The 27011-nt window shown below is 35.0% G+C and overlaps 1 protein-coding gene across 2 annotated transcripts in view; it reads left to right on the forward strand.

The window, feature by feature from the left end:
* Window positions 1–26014, forward strand: part of LOC145277603 (arachidonate 12-lipoxygenase, 12R-type-like) — a 135909-nt gene extending 109895 nt beyond the window's left edge. Inside the window, exons 14-17 of one of the 2 annotated variants that reach the window (XM_080129122.1) lie at window positions 3560–3654; window positions 11773–11955; window positions 18692–18855; window positions 25441–26014. In XM_080129122.1, coding sequence (XP_079985248.1) covers window positions 3560–3654; window positions 11773–11955; window positions 18692–18855; window positions 25441–25555 — 557 coding nt within the window. In that variant the 3' untranslated portion in view covers window positions 25556–26014. The remainder of the gene's footprint in view (window positions 1–3559; window positions 3655–11772; window positions 11956–18691; window positions 18856–25440) is intronic. The other variant, XM_080129123.1, reaches the window with a different exon arrangement.
* Window positions 26015–27011: the final 997 nt, after the last annotated feature.

The raw sequence follows: 27011 nt of genomic DNA on the forward strand, positions 1-27011 counted from the left end.
ATCCATACGAAACTTTATTTTTTTTGGTTTTAGCCCGGAAAAGTCTGTACAAAAGTGTAAAAATACAAAAGAAATGAAATTTGCCAGGCAAAGGTCGAACGACAACATTAAGAATATGCATGTGTAACGTAATAGCTATTGGTTCATCTTTTAATTTTTAGCTTTGCAGTAAACGTGTCGTGATAGTATAGTCATTAACGTAAAAGGTAAAAGTCTCGATTCTCGGTGGTGGCGCACGAGTCATTTTTTTAAATCTGTTTAAATCAGTAATATATATTGGGTCCGATATCATATAATAATTAATACAAAATCTGAATTAATCAAAATATCATATTTAAGCGTATATTACGACCGGGCAATGCCGGGTAGCCTGCTAGTAAATTCATAAAACGTGATTTATTTGCAGTTAGATAATAGAATCGGTGTATGAAATTTAATAATCATCGGGTTTGATTGTTTCACTTTCGAACAATGCTTTCAAAAAGATGTCAAATTATCCTGCTATGAGTTAACACGTTTCAGGGTTAGTCTAATGGTCGCCTCTCGGTACTGATGAGGCGCACTATTATTGAGCTCAATGGAAATATTATAACACCCAGAAAAGTGAGTTCTAATAGAGCAGCCAAACGCTATGATATAGAGCGAAGCAGAAAACTCTTCCACATTTGTATGTACTTTAGAAAAGAAAAAACAACATATACTTTAGAAAAGAAAAACACAACATATACTTTAAAAAAGAAAAACACAACATATACTTTAGAAAAGAAAAACATAACATATACTTTCGAAAAGAAAAAAATAACATATGCTTTCGAAAAGAAAAACATAACATATACTTTAGAAAAGAAAAACACAACATATACTTGAGAAAAGAAAAACACAACATATACTTTCGAAAAGAAAAACATAACATATACTTTCGAAAAGAAAAACATAACATATACTTGGGAAAAGAAAAACATAACATATACTTTCGAAAAGAAAAACATCACATATACTTTCGAAAAGAAAAACATAACATATACTTTCGAAAAGAAAAACATAACATATACTTTCGAAAAGAAAAACATAACATATACTTTCGAAAAGAAAAACATAACATATACTTTCGAAAAGAAAAACATCACATATACTTTCGAAAAGGAAAACATAACATATACTTTCGAAAAGAAAAACATAACATATACTTTAGAAAAGAAAAACATAACATATACTTTCGAAAAGAAAAACATAACATATACTTTCGAAAAGAAAAACATAACATATACTTTAGAAAATAAAAACATAACATATACTTTCGAAAAGAAAAACATAACATATACTTTCCAAAAGAAAAACATAACATATACTTTCGAAAAGAAAAACATCACATATACTTTCGAAAAGAAAAACATCACATATACTTTCGAAAAGAAAAACATCACATATACTTTCGAAAAGAAAAACATAACATATACTTTCGAAAAGAAAAACATAACATATACTTTCGAAAAGAAAAACATAACATATACTTTAGAAAAGAAAAACATAACATATACTTTCGAAAAGAAAAACATCACATATACTTTCGAAAAGAAAAACATAACATATACTTTCGAAAAGAAAAACATTACATATAATTTAGAAAAGAACACAACACTTCAAAATAAAACTGGTGCTATTTCTAAAACGCACCTTAGAACAGAAGTTAGTGCTTTGAATAGATTATTTCATAAGGTTAAATTTGAAAGTTTTAGATAACCGAATAATATTGAATAATATTTTGAATTTTTTTTTTTTAATTAAATAAAGACAAATAGAAAAAAATCTGAGAGTTTATGTTGCATCCACCTTAATAATAAGAGATATTTGTTATTGTTTTTTTCCCTTTTTTACTCATTCTGTTGGTGATGCAAAGACATGGTTTATGACCCTTACAAGAAAAGTTTTTATATCTGCTCTCGTTGACGCTTATATTAAAGTCAAATGTGGTTGATGTGTACCACAGAATAATTTTATATTGTTTTATAAATTATGTAAGAGAAAACATTACGCTAGACATTCCTGACAATTATTCCATCCTACTCTGAATTTTCTTTCTAATCTTTTCTCATCAAATTCTCAATAGTTTATGGATAATGTCGCGATATTTTTTACTGTAATATCTTCATTAAAATATCAAAAGCAACTCGAAAGCACTTCTTTAAAAATCCATGATAACGTTATAATAAGAACAGTAGAAAGTTTTACTACCCTTAATTTGTCAAGTCCCCGCATTCTACGAACGCTGTTTCTGACAAAGAGGGGAGAATTGATGTTTTCTAGTTCGAAATCTGTCAATATAACACTTATCTTTGATCAGTCTTTAACCTTTAAGCAGTTTTCTTTCTTTCCCTTTCATCTCTTACATAAAGTGACTTCATGTCTTATCTGGATCAATTTTCATTAAAAATAAATTGGCAAAACAAATAAACATCACACGGAAACTATTATAATAATAGATTAAAACACAACAAAAAACATAGTATTTCAATTAAATTCTTTAGGAGTTCAATATTAGTTCTCAGTACTTCAATAACATTTGTTACTCTCGTAAGACCACATTTAACACACTAAGACTACATTTGACTGTTCCCAGAATAGAATAAGGATAATACAAAGTCTTTAATCTTAAAGTAGTTTCTTTAATTTCTGTAGGTCTTATATCAAGTGGCTTTAAGTGGCTTTGGAGCGTTTTCAATTAAATAAAATTTTCAAAGATGAAGATTACAGAGATATTTATGATAATAGAGTAAAGTCATACTAAAATAACTATTAAGTTGTTGCCTAAGTTCCCGCCGTTTTGGGGGGGGGAGTCAGAAAATCAAAAAATTTTCATAGTAAAAATACGTTCGTGTCGCACCCAAACTCCAAGTTTTTGTACGAATCCCATCGACTGAAGGTGGCGTGAAATAGTTGCAAAATCATATTTAATTTTTTCACCCAATTCTCTACATGTCTGATGGCCATCATATATCAAAAGAACCCTGAGTTGGTCTTCATCTATATTGATTGGTATTTCGGGACGAAGAGCGTTATTGAGGTGAATATTACCGTGTTTGAATCTGGTAAACCAATCTCGAACAGTTCTCTCATCTATAGCGTTTTCTACATATACGGCACAAATATCCTTGGTCACTCCGCTGGATTTTGACCTCGATTAAAGGTGAAAAGAAGGAGGTGTCGAAAACGTGATTTTTTTTATCTACTTGACAATCCATTTAACGGTTCGAAAAAACGAGAAAATATTATATGAGCAAAAAACGATGACCATTATCTTGAAGAACAGAATACGCGCTTTCTAATGATATATAACACGTTGCCAAATATGATAACATGTTTTAGAACAAAACTTTTTTATGAAACGGCAGGAACTTATGCAACAAATTGATACCATTAATAAAACCCACAGATTTGCAAGTTCAGATGAGCGATATACTTAGATCCTAGCCTGCAAATAGAAAATATAGGAACGGAACAAACTGATAATGTTGGTCTGTTATAATGGATATTATTTTCGTAAATGTTGTTCCATTTGTAGGTAATGACACATCATTATCAGATGATTGGGAAATACAAAACTGGGCAATAGATTTGGCCGACAACACAAGCAAGAAAGGTGGAATTGGTATGAAGGTAAGTTCATATCTAAAGTGTGTATCTATACTAAAAACTAACGCAAATGATTTAATGACTTCATCTAAAAAATGGCGATCATACTGAAGGTAAATACGGGGGAATTTTATTAACATTACAAATAAATATGTGAAATTATGTTTTAATATTAGTACATTTTATAGAAATCACTTATTCGTAATGCATATAGTAAACAAGAGACATGTTTGAAGAACGAAACTCAAAGTTTTGAGAAATCGTGTAATAGTTTCAATGTACAGTGAATGAAGATCCTATGAAAGCAACACTTATGAAAACAGTACAGAGTATATATATATATATATATATATATATATATATATATATATATATATATATATATATGTATATACTTAATTTTAGAAATGTTGTTAATTTCAGTGTATACCGATTTGATTCAACGGCTGGAGACAAATAAAATAAAAACTTAATCCCAATTAAAAATGAATATTAGATTAAATGCGCATAGAAATGGAAATTATTTTTTTAAAAAATCATTGGAAAGAATAAATAATAAGCATAAAAAATACATTAGAAATTAAGCTAAACACGTAAAATTTTTAAAATACGAAAATGAAGTTTCAAGCATGAATTTTGGTTTGCACGGTAATTAAGATGGCCGACCTGTAAGTACATGGGAGGGTGAATGGATTCTGGACCATGCAGTAGTTTCTGGTGAGGTCTATCGATGCCATAATAGTGGGTGGTTGTTACGGCTTTACCTTATCATGTGCTACAAAAAATTAATTTCCTGTCATTTTCTCTCTTACTTTTCCTCTTTGTCCTGCTCTAACCAAGTCTATCGACCTGTTCCACAAATCCCGAAACCTAAATATTAAATATCCCCAGAAAAAAAGACGCGAGTAAACCTAGAACTCATCCTCCAACGTAGACCCATACTACCATGTCTCCTTCTCAAACATAAGGGGTCTACGTTCCAACCTTCCAGAGGTTGAAATCCAATTGCAGGAGACGAACCGGACATATTCTTCCTAAGTGAAATTGGCATAGAGCCGACCAGTTCCCTAGACGAGTTCATTATTAAAGGATACTCTAACTTAACATCTAAATCTGACCCCAAAGATCGCCATGGGCATAGAATATGTACCTACATTAAAGATGGCTTTCTGTGTGGTAGGGATCTCTCCAGAGAAGACCCTAATTTACCTTATATGTGCTTCCGGGTTGCACTTGTTGACACCACCGCATTTATATTTGCCCTCTATCGCCCCCACAACAGCGGTGTTACTATCATTAAAAGTATATCTGAGAAAATTGACCACATCTTGTTTGCTCATCCTTCGGCTAACATTCACATTTGTGGTGACTTCAATGTCCACAATGTGGAATGGCTGATCCACTCGAACAAGACAGATGATGAGGGGAGGTTCTGTCATGATGTCGCCATTGCTTATGACCTTACCCAGATTGTTCACGAACCCACCCGTGTACCCGATACTACCGGTCACTATGCAAGCCTTCTAGATCTTTTTCTCACAACTTCCCCTGAGCTATGTTCATGTTCCATTCTATCCCCCCTGGGATCCTCTGAACACTCCGTTCTATCAGTTAAGATAAAAATGAAATGTAATGTCTTCAGACGTATCTCTCCACCACACTGTATATCGATACTCTATGGCTGACTGGGATAGCTTCCATACATTTATATTTGATCTACATCTGCATTCCATGTTTAAAAAGATGTGTCTTCTATAGTATCAGACCTGACCGAATGGTTAATTGCAGACATGGACCGATTCATAACAGCCATGGTTGTCCCCAGAATGTTCTGCTGCCATCGCGCACAGAAATCGCTTTTTCCATAACTAACAACATAATAGATATGCTGAGACTAAAGCTGCTTTCAAGACTGCCAGCAGCCACTGTAAAAGAGTAATAAAAAATGCAAGAGAGCTATATGCTCAGTCCGTTAAATCCAAAGTAGCTGAGCAGCGGCGTGGTTACCACCAGTTTTGGCAAATAGCAAACAGGATCCTGAGTAGAAGCGTGCGTTCTATCCCAACCATCATCAAAGGACCTGAGGTAATCTCGTCAGCATCACACAAGGCCAAACTATTTGCCAAAAACTTTGCAGCTAATTCTACCCTATGCGACGAAGGCCATCAACCCCAGTATTTCTGCCTATAACAGACAACACGCTATGCAGCATACAAATATCTGCGTGTGATGTCGCCAAACTAATCAAGAACCTTGATTCCAGTAAAGCAACTGGCTTTGACGGCATTCCAATTATTGTGTTGAAAAAGCTACAACCAGAACTTGCCCCCATACTTTTGCCTTAATGAGAAGTCCTTCTCAACACCCTGGAAAATCTCATCAGTATGCCCTGCATTTAAGAATTCATGTGATAAGCCATCTCCATCTCAGTACAGGCCAATAAGTCTCCTGAGTGTCATGAGTAAGTTGCTGGAATCCATATTAAATAGAGAAGTAGTCAACCACCTCGACAGAAATAACCTTCTTAGTGACATGCAATATGGTTTTCGTTCTGCTAGATCTACAGCAGATGTACTAACGGTTATATCTTATAAATCTCTCGTGAAATCTTAGTGAATCTCTCAACAAAGGCTTCTTTTCTAGGGAAATTGCTCTTGATATATCAAAGGCCTTCGATAAGGTATGCCATAAAGGCCTACATCACAAGATTTCCAGCTACGGTATAACTGGAAATGTTTTCTCAATTACTAAATCATTGCTCTCTGATAGGCTCATAAGAGTAGTGGTTAATGGGCAGAAATCAGAAGCTCACAGTATTAATGCTAGAGTCCCTTAGGCACCCATCCTGGGCCCAACTCTCTTCCTGATCTACATCAATGATCTTCCAAATCACATCCTTAGATCATTTGTAGACATTTATGCTGGCAACACTACCATCTATGGCCCTACACCAAAGACCATAAACGACCAAGTTCTCTCTGATTCTCTCTCCTCTGATCTTGAGCATGTGGTATAATGGGGAAAGAAGTGGCTAGTTACTTTTAATGCATCTAAAGCCAAACTTCTGTATTTACATCATTAACGTTCTGATCCCCATCTGGCATCAATTGAAATTTTTTGACAAGCTCCTGGGCTTGAATAATACTTCTGATCGGAAATGAAACATGTACATCAAATCTGTTGCCAAGGTCGCTGGAAAAATGGTGGGATCCTTCTATCGATTCAATAGATATCTCACTGCTGATGCAATTCTCTACCTATATAAGAGCCAGGTACGTCCAAGGACGGAGTATTGTTGCCACATCTGAGCAGGAGTTGCAAGAAGCAGCTTATTCTGTCTTGACAGAGTTCAAAACAGACTTCGAAGTTTAGTGGGTATGCCCTTTTCTCTTTCCTGCAACCTCTTTTTCACACAAGAGACGTTGTAGGCCTTTCTCTGCTTTATCGTTATTTTTATGGCAAGTGCTCGTCTGAGCTTCAATCTATGGTCCCCTCCTCGCCAAACTTTCACAAGAAACACTTGTCTAGCTGAAAACACTATCAATAATTCCCCCCACTCTTTATCTATGCCTAGATCAAAACGTAGATTCCATGAACAAAGTTTCTTTCTTAGAACTGCACACCTGTGGAATTCTCTTCCTTTTGCCTGCTTTCCAGCTGACTACAATATGGTCGTCTTCAAGTCAAACGTAAACAAATTCTTGATAAGCCGTTCACTTAAGTGATCCAATTTACTAAATTTCCACTACTAACAATTACTACGAACTTGGCCCATCGACCACTGTACGCTTATTAACCCTTATCCTCGAGTGGCCTCTGGGCCTTGATAAGTGGTGACTCCTTTATAAAAAAAATGAAAACCGAAAAAATTAATAAGAAATTAATTAAAATGAATGTTAAAAGAATATGCAAATTAGCTAGATCTTTTGCAGATGAATGCAATGTCACTACCTTATATAACAAAGTTGGATTTTCGTTTTTAGTAAATGGACAAAGAAGGTTTTTATATGAATATCAATCCACAAAAAAAAATACAAATTTATTGGAGTATAGATAAGTGGGAATGTATGGGGATACTTGTCAACCTATATACTCAACGATTTTTTTACCTACAGGCTGTAATTTTCAGGCATGTGGAATACTTTTTAATCGATTTTTATTCCGAAATAAATGGCCACTAAGTGGTCAAAGTTGAAAAAATTGTTACTTGGGGGGGGGTCATCCGATTTTTATCTGTTTGTCAACTGTTTCTCGGCGGCACATGCGCGAATCTCTAAGATTACGTTAAGAATAAATATGTTTGAAACACTTTTTAAAGAACGTGTCAAGGTGACCTAATGGTTATCGTACTTGATTCACTGCCTTAAGGTCTTCGTATCGAACTCAGCTCGAGTATTTTTTTTACTTATAAAAAGTGAAATATTTAGAAAAAAAAACATAATACTCGCATACACATGTCAGTTCTTTCCCGTTTTTTATTTAATTTTTTTTAGGGATTTAATACTAGGTTTATATACCGGGCAACGCTGGGTATATCTAGTATATATTTAGCCTCTAAATGATGATTTGCCAAACCAAGCTGAACTCAAAATAATGGATAGTTGCCAAATCTGCAATTAAAAGAAAATAAAGCTGTCAATTTAAAATTCGCCAGCTCTAAAACAAACGCCACACACACACACACACACACACATACACACACATACATACATACATAGAACTTTAAATTGACAGCTCTATTTTCTTTTAATTGCAGATTTTGCAACTATCAATTATTTTGAGTTCGGCTTGGTTTGGCAAATCATCATTTCAACTTGTGCAAATTTATTTTACTTACATTTGCTGAACGAATAATTTCAGGAAATGAACTTGTCAACTAGCCCCCTAGTTCGAGCAATTTAACCTCATTAGATTATTTTTTGTGTTCGATATCCACGTCGATAAACCAGGCATAATAGATCATTAAAAAACAACATTTGACGCGTTATTGCCGAAATATAGCCAAATTTTATGTATAGAGTGGAAATTGGATCTCTAGACGCGAAATATAGTAGCGTTCAAGAGCTAAGGAATGGTCGATCATTTTTTTTTAATAGCTTCTAACCTTATCTATGAAAAAGGAAAAAAAATTTTGTAAATTTTCCAATGTGTAATAATGGTAGTTAAATAAAGAAAAAAAATTGTTTTTTTATTTTTAATACATATTAGTTTTTTACATATAAATAAATTTAATTAAATTACAGACGTCCAAAGTTCAGGAACGCGGAAAATTTATACAAACTTTAGAAATTTTAATAACAACTTAACAAAATGTCTACTCCGAATATTCGAAAAAACTATCTATACAAGAAAAACAGCTTATTAGTGACCATTATGATGAAAAAAGTCCATAGGAGAGATTGCTAAAATATTGAAAAGATCTAAACGCGTTGTGTTTTTCAGGTTATTGAAAATAGAAAAAAGTCCATAGGAGAGATTGCTAAAATATTGAAAAGATCTAAAAGCGTTGTGTTTTTCAGGTTATTGAAAATAGAAAAAAAGGAAACTGGACAAAAAATTTCCCGACAAATGACCTGACGAAGATTAAACGAAGTTGGATTATTTTTAAGAAGTCCATGCTCAAAGCCATTAATTTCTATTAAAAATAAAAAGCTCAGATTTCTATTCGCCGAAAAACATTTGTTTTGGGAAGAAAAAAATGGGAAAATATTAATTTTAATGATGAATATAAATTCAATCTTTTCGGATCAGACAAAAGACCACAGGTTAGAATAAAAAATGGAGAAAGACTGTCCGTTAAGTGCGTTAAAAGTACCGTAAAATTTGAAGGGGCTAGTATAATGGTATGGGGCATGATATATTATAAAGAAACTGGCCCCCTTGTGAGGATTCATGGAAAAGTTAATACCTGAATGTGCAGAGAATTGATTAGAGAACATGTGGTTCCTAATATTTCTGATTCTGATATCTTTATGCAAGACAACGCACCGTACCATAAAGCAAAAATAGGTTTAGAAGAGCTAAATAGATCCAGTATTTGCGCTAGGGATTGCCCAGCTCAGAGCCCCGACCTGAATCCAATTGAAAGTGTTTGGAAAATTTTGTGATAAGATCACAGAAAGAACAAAAAAATCTTGATGATTTATTGGAATGTATTGAAAAATCCTGGAATAATATCTCACCTATAACATGTGGACGATTGGTTTTATCTTGCAGCAAAATATGCCATAGTGTGATTCAAAACAAGAGGCTTTTCACTAAATACTAGAAAGGATTCTTTATTTTTCATTAATAATTTCCCCTGTTCTTAACTTTTGGACGCTTGTAATTTAATTAAATTTATTTATATGTAAAAAAAAAAAACTAATATGTATTCAAAATAAAAAATTAAAAAAATTTTTTTTATTATTTAAATACCATTTACCATTGGAAAATTCACCTAAAATTGTTTTGTTTTGTTTTGTTTTTCCTTTCTCATAGATCAAGTAAGAAGTCATTCAAAAAATGATCGACCGTTCCTAAAATTTTGGACGCTACTGTATGTACAATCCTAGGAGACTATATGTCAAAATTGCATTTACATTTTAAAAATTATCTTTGCAATAAACCAAATATTTGTAAGAGAAAATATTTTCCGTGATTTATTTTAATTAAAGGTTTTTCCACCTCTTAACAAAACACCTTTTATATAGTGTTTTCGCTTCTTTTCAAAAGAAGGCAATCTCTACAAGGTTAAAATGCTCTCTTGTGCGAGCGCAAGTGGCTCAGCAGCCCCGGTTTATTTTTTAAATACTTAGTGCAGATAAGACATGTAAAACCATTGAGTCGTTTGTGTATTCATATATTCTAGTTCCGTGTGGTTTTCTGCCATACAATATAATGTAACTCACTAACCCAATTCGTGATAGAAAGGTTCTTGATCGGAAGACACAGACATGATCAACCTGAACGTATCTAGGACTTTCGATACTGATCGCTTCTGTAAAGATGGTGTATTCAATTAAGTAAATCTATTATTTATAAGCATTTTTACCTGTGTCACACCACATAGGCATTTATTTACAATCATCCTGATGTGATAGTCTTGTGATAGTGGATGAAGGTTCAATATGTACTATTATGGAAAAGTCACTTTGTGTGTGTTTGTGTGTGAGTTCCTTCCTCATAAGTTCCGAAACGGCTGAGTCTATCTTCTGCAAAGTTCGCACAAAGCTAATTTATATGCCTGGCAGTGATCTTAGATATGTTTTATACAGTAATGCATCCGATAAATATCAGAAATCGAAAAATGTTGATCTTAAAAATAGTTTTTCTCGCTTATAGATAAAAAGAATAATTTTTACAGAGGAATATTTTATGTTACACGGGCAGGGGAGATAATAGATTTTCAGTAAATCATTTCTTTACAAACAGATTTATTATAATCTGGAGAAATAGCTTAGTGGCAGAGAATTCGATTACAGAACGAATGACTCCATGATCAAGCCCTAGTGTACCTCACTATTTTATTTTATTTTACTTTTTCTTATTAATGAGTTCAATTTACGATAAAAGAAGACGTACCGTTGAAAATCACCGCAAATCATTTCTCGTTTGCATATTTTAAAATAAACATTTATCAGATGTGACTTTTCCAAGGCATTTATTGTCAAGCCCAAAGATCAGCTTACGTTATATTGTAAACAATCACAGACGGAATATGATGAACGACATTATCATTATTATTGATTTTAGTTTTTGGGAATTAATCTGCCGGCAATATTAGTAATATATAGACTGATTCTATAATAATCCATATGCAATCTGCATAAATTAAAATATAATGTTTCAACTTATTTTTCGACCGGGCAACGCCAGGTTGCTAACTAGTCTTTACTAAAGTCAATTAAAACAAAAAATAACATCATAACTAATAAACACGTCTAATCCTTTATGTCTAAATGAATAAGAACTATCTACCTCAGTTAAGTAATAAAAATTATGCATAGGTTCCCGAGTTTGACGTAAATACACCCAAATTTCAAATAAATACAACCGAAGTAAATCGTCACTGAAAAAAAAACCGATGAAAATAAGAACATCGATTTCACTTCATTTTTTCTAGTTTTTTAACTAATTTTCAACACTTGTCTTTTATTTCAGGGTGTCCCTCAAAGAAATGGAAAAGGCGGATTTAATACCGTTGATGAGTTAATAATGGTGGTCTCTGCCGTGATATACACCTGCAGCGCTGGTCATGCGGCAGTGAATTTCCTCCAATACACCGACTACAGTTTTCCGCCGTATTATCCGGCACAACTGCGCGGAAAAATCCTCAGTGATAAGGTATAATAATGGTGTACTTGTTACATTATCGCTTTAGCTCGTTGTTCAAAATATGTTTTTCTAGTCTATCTAATGTGTACATGTACTTTATTCCTTGGCACAAAATATATACACGCACTGATAGCGAAGTAAAAATCACAACACAGTTAATCTACAAAAATATATTGTTTTATTTCATTCCGAAAATCAGCTTTTCTGTCACAAATTGTTATTCCTGCTTTTGAAGTTTACTGGAAGGCACGGGGTGCGTGATAAGACGGTTTTTTGACGTTGAGGAGATGGGTAAATTTTGCCGCATCTCTCTCTCTCTCTCTCTCTCTCTCTCTCTCTCTCTCTCTCTCTCTCTCTCTCTCTCTGTGACGATTTTATTTATAAACATACTCTTTATCATTGCAATAATAAATATTTTTATTTGTCTATTGTCTCAATCTTTGACCGATATCTACTCATATATTTCTGGGTCAAATTATACATTCCGTTAGACAACACTGAACATAAGAATTCGTAACATTTGAATCCATTTGCTTGTGTACAACCCATAGAATGTTTTTCTTTCTGTCCTTGCCTAGCAATATCTAACATATTGTGCATTTCATATATCTTATACATTTCTGTTAAACACAGGTGAAACTAATGAAGTAGATTGGCTGAACAAAAACAAAACCAAGAACATTATTAAGTTTTTTTTATACTATTATATGCAAGAAAACCTACTCGGGGTTTTCCTGGGAGTGATAATAGTAATAATACAGTATTACATATGAAAAGTTATATACAGAAATAAAAAAAACCATGCTCAATAGAGCTCATATGTTTAAACCCAGCATCTCCCGAGAGAAAGAATGTATTGGTATCTTTTTTTAATATGTTATAAACTAGATAAAGTACATGATGTTTCCCGGTAGCCAATAGAAATACTACAGTATATATGGTAAGTAGTTACTTAGTTAGTTACTTTAAAGTGCTCAATATCATGGATACATTTCCATTTGAAAATTTAAACATCAGCTTTGCATTGAATATGGTCTATAGTTATTAAACATAAATTCAACTAGATCTCTGAATTTCAACTTTGAAATGGTAAAACAAATTATTTGAAAGAAAACAGTGTTTCATCTTTTCCATGTCCCCTTACGAATATTAAGGTCAGCGATATTAAAACTGATGTATGGCATCCTTATACTAATGTTATATAGCCGGACGTTTAAAAGAATGGGATGTATAACGGGTGTATATATACGTGGCATCAAATCAAATATATGTTGTACGTGTGCCGTATTTGTGTTGTATTTTTATCTATAAAGTTCATAACTCTTTAGCTTCTCTTTACATAACGCAAACACGTGCTCGTCACGTGACAGACAATTACGTGGCCGTCTCGTTAATATTTTGTCCAATGTTCCTCTGAAAGACATCTAAAGTATTTGAACAGATTGTTGTTTCATTCCAATTAAAATCGAACATACTTGTTTCCTTTATCTCATCGCGTTTCCGTTTCGTGTCGCCCATTCCATTTGCTCGTCCAGCTCTGAAACAAATACTCTTCAACACAAATGACAGACACAAGACTTTTTTCTTGATAAATGAGTTCCTGATTCAGTCATCAGTGATGTTCCCGATCGAACATCGCGTTGCCGGTTCAAAAACTTGAGAAGGGACGGTGTCTCAATTCTGCTATGATCTCATTCTCCATGAGCGTCTCATCGCTTCAACAAGAAATTTGTCCCCCATTTTCTGGATCCAGTGGCCGGATTTTCCGATCCGTTCTCTCTGCTGTCCAAAACACTCCTCTCGATAATGTAATCATCGCGCTTCACGGAGGACCCTATGATGTTGTAATCAACACATCTCGCAATCTCAACGTATGCTCAAATCATCTCTCTATATTGTTGTGACATTTAGGTAAACAAACAACTTACAGCTACGCTCGTTAAAGATCCTAGATGGAGGGATAGAAGACGACTCGGAAGACGCGCTGATCAATTTAGATCAGTCCAAAGCTTTCGATAGGGTCGACCATCACTTCCTGGCATCTGTCTTAGAGGCCATTGGTTTTAAACCGGACTTCTGCAAGTGGATCTTCCAGGGCTGTCGTGCAAATCAACGGAAAGTGCTCAAAACTCTTTGTTATCTCTCGGTCGGTTCATCAGGATTGTCCGTTCTCGCCCGCGCTCTACGTCCGGATGTTGGAGCCTCTGAGACGTGGGGAGGCAAATTCAGCCATGTGTAGAATAGCTCTACCTGGGGGCTCAGCTACCAATGTATCTGCATTCGCCAATGACGTAACAGTCTTTGTGTCAAGCTTCCGAGACATCGAGGTCGTGTCAGAGGTGCTGGCTTAGTTCGCAAGAATTACAGAAGCCAAGATAAACTGCAGCAAGTCGGTCGGAATGTAGTTGAACGCCTTGAGTGGCAATGCGAACTTCCCGGCGCCCTTCAGCTGGGCGGATGGCCCTGTTCGGATCCTCGGCGTTTGGTTCGGAACGGGTCTCCAGCTCGAAAGGAATAGGTCGGAGGTACGGTCAAAGGTGGGGGCTGCAGTCAACTCATGATCCTAGAAAACTTTCTTTAAAGGGGAGAGCTGAGGCGTGCACCACGTACATATTTCCTCTCATCCTTTACCGACTGGCCATACTTCCCCTGCCTGCATAACACCTAAAAGCTCTTGTCGAAATCTTGTCCTCGCTTATTTGAGACAGAGGAAAACACTGGATGAGCAGACAATTCTGTATTCACCGTCCGTGTGAGGAAGGCTTAGGAATGCCGGACGAAGTGTCTTCGAGACTCTGAGGGGCTGGCCTTCTTGAGACATTATATGCAAGATTACCCACCGTGACACCCCGCGGTTACTGCCGCCTTTCCCGCCCTCATTCTCAACCCCTCTGTCGAGAGCCGTCACAGGCCGCAGGGAGAATCTGTCTTCTTAAAAGTGTGCCGAGCCGCGCTAAAACGACTACCAAGGTCACATGGATCTAATTAGGGGGGCAGTCGACGACTCACTATGCGCACGCTTGGATTGGCAGCAACATACAATGCAGTTCTGGTTTTTTGGAGTCGCCCGCTTGTCCTCACTGCGGAACAACGGCCGTGGAAACGACTGATCACGCTTTCTTCAATCGCCAAACTCCGCCGTTACTGGTCGTATGTCAGCGAGGTGACGGCTTGCATTGATCCCGACCATCCTCACCCGATTAGCCTATCTAATATCGTTGACAATGTGAGGCCGCCGTGGGACCGGGAAAGACAAATGGTCTACATTACGATTCTGGTCGCGGCGACAATGGTGATTTGGACGTCGCGACCGCAAGATGGGGGGGGTGTTGTCTTTTTCTGATCAGGATCTGATCGCTTTCCTTAAACACCAACTACGAATGACGATCAGATGTGATAGAAAGAGGCTGCATCGCGTGGCATTTGACAGATGGATACATGTAGCAAGTCTGTGTGCACGAAAATGAGCCAAATTTGAATACATATTCCCCACCTAGATGTGGAACGCGCAGTTCCGTCAACTGTAACTTAATCCTTAGCCTCTTACCTATCCCTCCCCGACTAGGAAGCCTCCAAGATTATCATCCCCTCATAACTGCAACTTTTCTTTTCACCCCTCCCTCTAAATTTCACCAATCTTGGAGAGAAAGAAATCAATCACTAACGCCCCAGCACTCACCCACAATTTTTTATCCATTTTGTCCCATCTCGAGAGCATCTCCAATTAGAAACTGTTCCGTATGAGCTCAGGTTCCTTTACAAACCGAAGTGGAACGAACGGACTATCAACTAGACGGGGTTGGGAGGGTCCTACTAACCACTGTTGTATTTTTTTTCGTCCGCCCTCGACGCTAATGAATTATTGTATTAACTGTATTGTTATCTTTTTTTGTTTTTACACGTTAATAAAAAAATACTTTAAATAATTGGGTTCTAAGTAGGTCTCCCTCAGTACGAAAGGGCGAACGCGGTATTATGGTGGAATAAGATACTAGCTAAGAAAAACTTTTGTTTAGTTCTGGAGTGACAAGGATGCTTAACGACCTCCCCTTTTTTCCTCCCTTTTGAGTTGGCCTTGTGCCTAAGTTTTTTGTTCAAGTTTAACTTTTTAGACTGAATAAAAACTTTGATATCTCAAAGTGTAGTATCTGTTCTGATGCTACACTTAAGTTTATTTTTTGTCCTTGGTCAATGGAGGGGAAACCCTCTATACAGCGACAATTATTATTTTTGGTCCCAACCAGAGCGCCCATTTTGCTCTTCTTTGGGGGAGCTGGTTTTCTCCCACATTAAAAACGACCTTGTGTCACATTTTGCTTTCGTGGGGAAGCAAATAAATACCAATAAATATAAAAAAAGACTTGCTTTTTTTCTGTTGTTATTGGCCTTTGGGCCAAGACGAGATGGGCCAACCAACCTCACCTTCCCCCCTTCTATTTGAGTTCGCCTTGTGCCTAAATTAATATCTCAAAGTGTAGTATCTGTTCTTCAGATGCTGCACTAAACTTTCTTTGGTCCCGGTTAATAGAGGAGAAGTCCTTCATGACTGATTCATTTTTTTTATTTTTGTTACTGACCAGAGTGCCCCTTTTGTCTAACTCTGCCCTCGTGAAGAGGCAAGTAAACAAAATAAATAAATATAAAAAAAAGGCTTGCCTTTTTCTTTCCTTGCTTTCGGGCCAAGATCAAAGTGTTGTTACATGATAAGGGCTGTCCCCTTTTCATGTAAGTATAAAAATAGAGAGATTTAGTTAAAATGAAAATAAAATGAGAGAAAGCAGGAATCGAACCCTGGATATAAGTTTTAAAGAACAATAGGCTTAAATGGAATGTCCAGTAAATTGTTGATTCTGATGAAATAAATAATAAATAAACTATCATTGTTAGAAAGAATGTGGGTAATAAAATATGGGTTAAATGAATTAGATATGTAGGTTGAATTCCTTTGTGAAAACAACAAAGAAAAAATGGGAAATCAGAATGTTCGGAAACGTGCAGGTCGCGCATGTTGATGGCACGTGAATTGTGGTCACGTTGGCCGGACATGCAATGATTTCTCAATATAGGAAGTGAGAGTTAGTTAGTTAGTTAGTTAGTGAGAAACTCAGAGAGAATTTGAAATTCGAACGTCTAGAAGCGAGACGGTCACTTTGAAACTTAATATGTGAAGCTTTGAATTCTTGATGATGAAAACCACGGCCGGTCGTGAAGAAATAAACCCATCATGTGTTTTTATAAAACGTCGTCTTGTGTTGTGATTCTACAAAAAGGTAAATTGAATTGTTATTATATGTCTATATGTCTGTGTTATAAAATGTCTTAGCATACACATCTTACATACACATCTCGACATCTCATATCGACAATGTGAACTCTACATCTCATATCAACACTAAGACTGTCTGAACACTATCTCCTCACTCGAAGAGTTTCCATAGCAACACATCTATTAACCTAAGAATGAACATTTCAATATATATGAATCCTCATAACACGAACAATCCCTTCATAACAGAAACAACGACATTCTCATAAAACGAACAATCTTTATAACAACAACATCTCCCTCTTACAACAAACTCTCAATAAGACTCTAAGACTGTGCTTTTAATAAAAGACTCTCTCTCTCTCTCTCTCTCTCTCTCTCTCTCTCTCTCTCTCTCTCTCTCTCTCTCTCTAAGACTCACTTTTAATGAAACCTATATAACAGTGTAGTATCTGACTGATGCTACACTTAAGTTAATTGGTCCTTGATCAATGGAGGTGAAATCCTTTATACTGAAACAATTACTAATTTTGGATACTGCCAGAGTGCCTCCCTATTTGCCCTTGTTTTAGGGGAGCTGATTTTGTGGGGAAGCAAATAAATGTTTAAAAAGAAAAAGAAGGCTTGCTTTTTTTCTTTCTTAGCGTTCAGCCCAACATTAAAGTGTAGTATCTGTTCTGACGCTACACTTAAGTTTATTTTTTGTCCTTGGTCAATGGAACGGAAACCCTCTATACTGAGACAATTATTATTATTACCAGTGCCCCTTTTGGCCTTCTTTTAGGGACCTGATCCCCCCACAAACACACACACATTAAAAAGACCTTGTGTCACATTTTGCTTTCGTGGGAAAGCAAATAAATACCAATAGAAAAAAGGGTTTTTAATATGAATATTAATACACACAAAAAAATTATAGTATAGATATGACTCATCCCTAAACAAATTAACTAACCACTATAAATAACAGAACACATATTTAAAAAAAAATAATGAACAACATAAGCACAATATTTTTGTGTAAACTTTACAATTTAGAGTGCGTGTACCCTAAAGTGTCACCTTCAAAACATTTTTTAAAGACGCAAGAGACAACATTGTTAATAGAGAAAAACATTAATCTTCAGTAAATTTTGAATAATTGTTATGTCGAATGCATGGATTGTCACATGAGAAGTATTTCCTGTTTCGAATACAATCAATAATTCAATTTAAAGTTCCGCCATCGGAAACCAAAGTCAAACCGTCGAAAAGTAGTCGAAACTGTGATTCTAACAACCGAAATTGAAATGTATCAATACACACATATTTTAATTGAATTTTGAACGAACTTATAAATATTTACACATCTCATACCTCATCTTTGAACATACTGTTCACCATTATTGACTTCTCGTTTTGTATTAAAATTTGACACAAGATCGCGCTATAATGTAGAAACATTATTTAATTAATTTACTTTTCTGTCTCTTTTCACAGAACCGCCGAACAGAATATGATCTTGTTCAAGCTGTACCTAGTCCGGCCGTCGTCCTTAACATAATGTCCATGACTAATACGCTCAGTCAAAAAAACACGAATTCTTTGGGCGACTTCGAAGTGCAGTACATTTATGAACCAGACGCTCTTAAAATTGTGAACGAGTAAGTAGCTGTACTTGTTTTCTTTATCTTTTACTAGCTGGACACCAGGCGTTTCCCTGTCGCACAATACACTTGAATATGATATTTTAATTCATGCAGATTGCGCATGTATTATAACAGAATCAATACTCTATTGATTATTATATATTACGATAAAAAAAATTTGGCTGGTGGGTCTAATTCAAAAAAATAAATAAATAAATTATAATGATAATGTCGTTCATCAAAGTTCGTCTGTGTTTATTTACAATATCACGTCAGCTGATATTTGGGCTTGATGATGAATTCCCTGTAAAAGTCACTTCTGATTAATGTTTAGTTTTAAATATGCAAACGAAGAAGTGATTTGCGGCGATATTAAATGGTCCCCTTCTTTTATCATAAATTGAATTCATTAATAAGAAAAAAATAAAATAAAATGGTCAGGTACACTTGGGCGTTAACAGGGGGAGAGGTCATTCGATTATGCAGTTGAATACTCTAACAGTAAGCTATATCTCCAGATTATAATAAATCTGAGTTTTTTTAAGAATAAATGATTTGCTGAAATGTCATTATCTCCCTTTGCCGATGTAACGTAGAATATTCCTCTGTAAAAATAATATTTTTTATCGATAAAAGAGAAAGTCTATTTTTAAGATCGGATTATTTCGATTTTCGATATTTATTGAATGAATTAATGTACAAAATATATTTAAGAACACTGTCAGACATATAAATCACTTGTTTGTGTATAGGTATGAGTTGTTTGTCTCTGACAACATGAGACAACCATGGATATTCTCCTCTGAATAGAAAGTAACCAGTTGTATAAATATAACAGACGCGAACGTTGCATCCCTCTGCCTGTTCTACAAGTATTTTAATGGTGAATGCTCTGATGAACTGCAAGCACTTGTGCCCCCACGACGTGAACACCCTCGACAGACCCGAAAAGCTGCAAAATCCCACCCCCACACTGTAGAGATCCCTAGATGTAAAAGATCTTTCTACTCCAGTAGTTTCTTTCCCAGAACTGCTAGACTTTGGAATTCCATTCCAGGTCACTGCTTCCCCAACTGTACTGACATGCGTAAGTTCAAGTACAACGTGAACCGACATCTTGCTGCCCAAATCCCTACATAGTACCCCAGTAGATGTTTCCCCTGATAGTAGCCCCCTACACCAAAGTGGCAATGTGCCTTCTTTGGGGATAAATGCAATAAATAAAAAAATAAAAAAATAAAAAAAACGTGTCTGTTGTGTTGACGTCAGCAATGTGCTGAAAAGATACGTTTTCCCAATTTACACTACCATTACATGGCACTACAAACAAGATTACCAATGTAATGTGTGAAAAATTGTGAACATGACATTGGACAATTAGAAATATTCACCATGGAGCAAGAAAGCATGATGTTACTGAAGTAACTTATTGAGCTTCAGAAAAAGAACGTCGCAGTCGTGCCAACATGTCGCGAACAAAATAAAACGGAATGACCCTCGATAAGACTGGATACCATTGATGAGAAATTAGCATAATATTGGGACACCTGGGAGCGATAGAAAGAGGTATGCAGATTGGAAGACCCAGCCATAATCCGAAATGAACAACACGAGACCTGTACGTTGGGGACAAACAGGTTACTTTTTGAGCTTGTAGGGCCAGAAAGACTCAACTCTGCCTCAGAAAAGTACATTCTTTGTCAGATACGACTGGTGGCTGTGAGAGGACTGCACAAAGAATTTCACCGATAGAAATTTCATTCTATAAAACAAAGAGGGTGAGTCAGTAATTCAGACTGCATGGCCAAGACAAATTTTGTGAATTTCGAATTCAATGCATGAACGAACAGACTTGTCGGCAGCACGTGTATTATTCAGACGATATGGTTGCCGAGTAGATAATCGCTGGACTGCAAAATACTGAACGCGAAAAAAGGGTACTGGCAGAGGTCGCTTTGCTTAATATATTAGAGCAGAAGTTCTCACAGTTGGTCTGCCTAGATGCGACAGACAAGTCAACTCCCCACTTAATGATGCAACATATCCTCTTGTGCTATCTGGTGTACAAAAGTCGAACCAAGAACAGCACAACCAGGAGAAAAATGCTCCTTTAACTATACGATATATCAAACGTTGCAACGGTTGCGAGACGACATCACACCCGAAATGATCGATGATTTAAAGGGATTGTTCAGCAGTTGGACTCAAGTTCCACTTTTGCGGGGTAGTGGGGCATCTGAAAAAGGTATGCCATAAATTTGAGGGATCCAGAACAGAAGCCGCAAGCAAAGTATCGAGATAGAGGTCATTTAATGGTACCTCTGATATTTTTTTTTTTTTTTTTTTTTTTTTTACTCACAAGCATAAGACAGCCGTTGAACGTCCTTGAGTGGGATGAGGAGCAATTTAAGGTGTGTACCTCAGAGTTATCCCCTTAATTACATGTGACTTTAGGCTACCATTACAGTGTGAAATTTGCAAAAGACAGGCTCAGTCGTTTTGGAACTTATAAGGAAGAAACTCACACACACAAAGTGACTTTTATATAAAAGTATAGATAAATGCGTAAGAATTTTCGTCAGAATCCGAAAGTTTCATTTTATTGTATTTTAATTCTTTAAGTCAGATAATAAGATTAGTTTCTGTCGTGGTGTCCAACGGAAAGAAACAGCTCAATATTTAATGGAAACAAAATATAGTGAAACGTAAAAGCAAATACAGCATGACCTTTAGATACAAAATTGATTGTTTCTGGCTTGGCTTTCGTATCTTGAAATTTTCGTGTCCTTAAAGACGTTTTACAGGTATCAGTTCTAACTTCCAGGAAAACAATCATTAATTTTTTTAATGAAGGTAAAATCGGATTAGAATAAGTAGCCAAATAGTACCGAACCTAACTGTTATTATATTCATGTGTTATTTATTTATTTATTTATTTATTTATTTTTACTTATTTTTATATTCAAATATATCAGGTTGACAAGAAAGTTCTTGCGGTTTTTACTTTTAAATTCAGATAAACATATTTCGGCTTAAACAAAGATTTTTTGATCGAAATTAATAACAACAGAAATGATAACGCCTTGCCAACGCAAAACAAGTGCATTTATGCCAGTAACGTAAAAGTCTTTCGTTCTTGTAGGGATGAAGTCACTGAATGCGTTTTTCATATAGTTTACGTTTTTAGGCATTTTCCTCGGAGAAAGTTGTTGAGATGTTTAAAAACAAGGTACTCGATAGTATGGCGGAGTGTTGTTGTCAAATTTTCTGAAGCGTTTCATTTATTTGTTGACAGTACTTCTCCGCCGTGATAGTTTCCCTTGCATTAAAAAAAAACGGATGAGACCGGTCACAGACCACCAAACAATCAATATGACCTTCTTTTGGTGAAGCTCTGGCTTCAGGAAGTGTCGTGGAGCTTCGTCGGCGTCTAACCACTAAGCTGAGCATTGCCAGTTGTCATAAAGAACCCATTTTTCATCGCAAGTCACAACCCGGTCAAGAAACGGATCATTCTTGTTGCGTAAAAGAAAGGAAGATGACATTTCATAACGGTGTTTCTTTTGTTTGTTGTTCAATTCGTGAGGAACCCATTTGTCAAGTTTTTTTGTTTTTCTAATCTCGCAAGTGGTTGGAAATTGTCGTAGACGTTATGTCTAATACAAAAGAAAGTTGTCAAACAGTTGTGTGTGAATTGGCTTCAACTAAGGCTTTTAACTCGTCAACATCTGATTGCCGACCCTTACGCTCATACGTTCCAAGACTCTCGTCGCCTCCACGATATTTCTTAAACCATCATTGTCTTGTGCGTTCAGTTGTGGTTCCTGGGATTAACGTTTCTTTGATATCACGAGCAATTTCAGCAGCTTTTTGACCTAGTTTAAATTGTAATAAGAAAATTGTGCGAATTTACTTTTTTTCGTTTACTTTTATTCACGTTCTGAAAAGAAAACATAATTGTTTTAAAACGATTTTAATTTAAACGATTAGATAGAGTGAAAAACGCTTTTTAATCGAATGCATAATAATTTGAATGCAGAAATTCCCCTCTGAACCAAAGTACACTAGATTTTCTTCAACATACAAATTTATTATGCCTAGACTATTAGGAAATATATGATGTAACTTTTGAACGCCATCTTACACACATTTATCCGCTGTATCTTACATTCTATCTTAGGAGAATCATCACAATCGCAAAAATATACAATGGAAGTAGCTGTTATTTTTCCTCTAAACAAAAAGTACTACTCTCGCTCCCAGTCGATACTGGGATAATCTTTCCTTTGCCCGATCAACCCAAAGTAATGATTTCTCCCTCTTCACATTTTACAAAATCTTATTGGCTGACAACTAAATATTCTGGAATAAACGAAACCTCATTCAAAAACGAACACTCCAGAGATTAACACAAACATGGCTACACTGATTAGATTAGGCAATCATTACAGATTAAATACCCCGATTACAAACATATTAAGACATCGAAACATGTTCATAAGCCAATACTGCTTTCATTTACACATTAAATACATGGTACATGTTAGTTTTTCGTAGACATATACGATAGCGTGATATATATTTTGTGTTTAGCTACAGCGTACATAATGTTTTCACACACAGGCTGACAGCCGTTATTTCTTCTTTTTTAAAAGCTCAATTAAACATTATTATACACTTATTTAAAAAACTGATTAGGCTATTGTTTGCAGTACAAACCCGGCATTTGTGTGATTTGGAGACCTTTAAACTCTCTAAAACCTTTACTTTCTTATTCCTTAGTACGACTGACTAATTTTTCCCCTTATACGCTAAATCATAATATAAATACAACTGATTAGGATATTAGTGTACTACGGGCTCGGCTTCTGTGTTAATTGGAAGCCTTTAGACCATTTAAAAGTTTAATTTCTTCTTCCTCAGTACAACTGACTAAGAGTCTTCCCTTATACGCTAAATAAAAAGAATAAACACAACTGCTTAGATTATAACTGCATTACAGTTTTGTGTTAGTTGGGAGCCTATAAACTGTTAAAAACGTTTCCTTTCTTCTTTCTTAGTACAACTGACAGAAATTCTTTCCTAATTCGCTAAATACCAAAATGCATCCAACCATTACTACATTATTAAAATCAATACTCGAATTTTGTGTGATTTTGAAGCTTTTAAGCTGTGCTTTATTTGATCATTTAAAATTAAACACATTGATTATTAAAAATAGCATGTAGGTTTACTTTATGGTAAGTCGGTTAAAGCGTTTCCGTTCTTTGCAACTCCTTTTATAACTTTCAATGCACGTTCGATCATGACTTTTGCGGCTAATTTATTATATTTTACAACAACAAAAACAAAACCAGCCGTATTTTAAATTTTTACGTGGAGGAGGATGCATGCTACCACCGGGCAACGCCAGTTACAGGGTCCTGCTAGTATGATATATAAAGTACCGGTATTATAACGAAAAGTTATTTGAAAATACACCATTTGAAGTCAAAATTAAAAATTCCGCAAGAACCTTCTTGTAAACCTAATACATTTCTACTTAATGAAAAACGACTGAGATATATGACATAACTTTTTAATCGTTATTTTAATCAGTAATCGTAAGGTCACGACATCAATATAATATATGCTCACACAGGCGCGCAGAAGAAAAAAGGATTTAAAGTGAAAATGATTATATACTTTCTTACAACTAATTTGCGATTTCTACGACAAGTAATAACAAATCCCGCCACTCCTTACAAAAATTTCAAAGGTTATACATTCATAGTTAAAAATGAAAAAAAAAACTGAAACGTTATTAAATACATGGCTCTTCCACAATAATCAAATGTTTTACACAATTTTGTTATATCTACACATCGTAGTAACATTACGATTTATCATTAGGATAGTTGATCAAAATAGCAACAAAGGAGCTACATGAAAGAATGAGAACAGACACTCAAAGACAACCCCTGAATTAATAGAAGCATAATTAAACATGCGACACGTTTTCATTAAATAAACCGGGATACACAGAAAAAATAGCTATGTATGAAAGGATTTTTCTGTGAAGGCTATTTCAGTGCAGTTCGTAAGAAATATCGTGGACACAAGTTAGTATATAAAAGAATAATTGCAATATTTGAAAAGAATTTCCAATGATTTACAATTATATTACATTTATACTCATACGTTGGTAATTAAACGTCATGTAATTGGGAATTATGAAAAATTTCTTCTAATATTGTCCTCATTCTTTTATATACTAATTCGTGTCCACGGTGTTTCCTATAAACTGTATTAGCATAGCCTGCAAACACAAGTCCTTTAACACTAAACACAATGCTTCAAACAAAGTACAACATCCTTTTCAATCTATGTATATACAATCCAAGTAAAAGCAGTCATTTTCCATTTCAAAGATAACAAACTGCTGCTATTACGATTTACCTGCCGCCTTTAAAATACAAAGAAAGCTCATAATGATTCATCTATGTACTAATTATAAAAAGAAATCATATTTATCAGTATTAACATATTTTTTCCTCTAGAATAACAATTGGCATGTTTAAGGTAAATGCACATATATTCGTTTCTTTTTTATCTTACCAGGTTTCGAGACAACCTCCGAAAAGCATCTGTTAAAATATACCAGAGAAACCTAAGCATGTCGTTACCATATGAAGTATTACTTCCAGAGAACATCCCGAATGCAATTAGTATCTAATAAGCTTGAGAAACAAAGTTATATGATCTAAAAAAAAAAAGACAACTGTCATTACGTATTCTAAACATAAGTAGTCAATTGTAAATGCCTACATAGAAACGCAAACATTAATATATACTAATCGAAATGCATTGTTTGCAGTTGATTTATTTTCAACGTATATTCTTTTATGGTGTCACTAATAAAATAACAGAAATGTTTAAGTGCAAAAAACTAATCATATATGTAATTACTAATACTAATTCAATTTATTTGAAATAAGTAAAACGTGACATGTTTCGTCTGGTTAAATGTGACATATTTCATCCCCGTTAAGAAGAGATAGAGAAAAAAGGAAAGCGAACAAAGAAGGGGGGGCACTGAGAAATACAGTTGAATAATTAATTCGCTAAGAGTATGCTAGCCACTCTCTCGGGTAAATCAATTTTCTCCAAAAATAAAATTTTTCAGAAACTTCCAGCGAACGTATCCTTGTGTCTTTTTTGTAAGAAAGAAGTTTTATTCATTTAGCTAAACGGATATAATCGGCGACGAGAAGAAACGATGATGGTTCGAAGGTAAACGTTTACGTCAGTGAACATTAAAAGAGATGAAAACAGCGAATTAAAGTACATCAAAGGCACGCATACACATAACGGAAATTTGGGGTCCTGTATGAATAGAGTACGAAATAGGAAACACGTACATTGATTATTGAAAATATAACATAAATTGTTCTTTCATTTTTTTTTTTGACAATGTTCTTTATTACGGTCACAAAATTACGTTAATAAAATTTCAGTTAAATACACTTTAAAAAATGAAATGATACCTTCATTTACTTTCGCAAGATAAAATGGCACTCTTTTATCATGTTTCCTTCAAGTCGTTTATTTGCTAATACTAATATCCGTGAGGTCGACAGATAAAGAAGACATCGGGAAGGCACCTTGTATTTACAAAGGTCGCGATCTCAATGTAGCAATTACACACATTGTGTCATATGTACATTTATCCAGTCACTTACCAGAACAGTTGGAAGCAAAATATCTTAAAATTACTCAAATTGTAAATGCTTATACAGAAAAGTAAACCTATATATGTGTCAGGTTGTTGTGTAAGTTTTTGCTTTATAAAAAAAGTTTGTTTAAAAATATGCTTTGATAGTTGGCTAAGTGTTATATATCATTATAAAGCAAGTATTCTATTCTACAAGATAATGTTCATCGTTTTTTGCTCATATATATTTTTTCGATTTTTCGAACCGTCAAATGGATTGTCAAGTAGATGAAAAAAAATCACACTTTCGACATCTACCACTTTTCGCCTTTAGTTGAGGTCAAAAAGCGAGTGAAGTGACTAAGGATATGTGTGCCGTATATGGAGAAAACTCTATAGCTGGGAAAACTGTTCGAGATCAATTTACCAGATTCAAATACGACAATTTTGACCTCAATGACGATCCTCGTTCCGGAAG

This window comes from Euprymna scolopes, chromosome 6 (genome assembly GCF_053919585.1).
Source record: "Euprymna scolopes isolate OS-2025 chromosome 6, ASM5391958v1, whole genome shotgun sequence".
NCBI classification, from domain to species: domain Eukaryota; kingdom Metazoa; phylum Mollusca; class Cephalopoda; order Sepiida; family Sepiolidae; genus Euprymna; species Euprymna scolopes.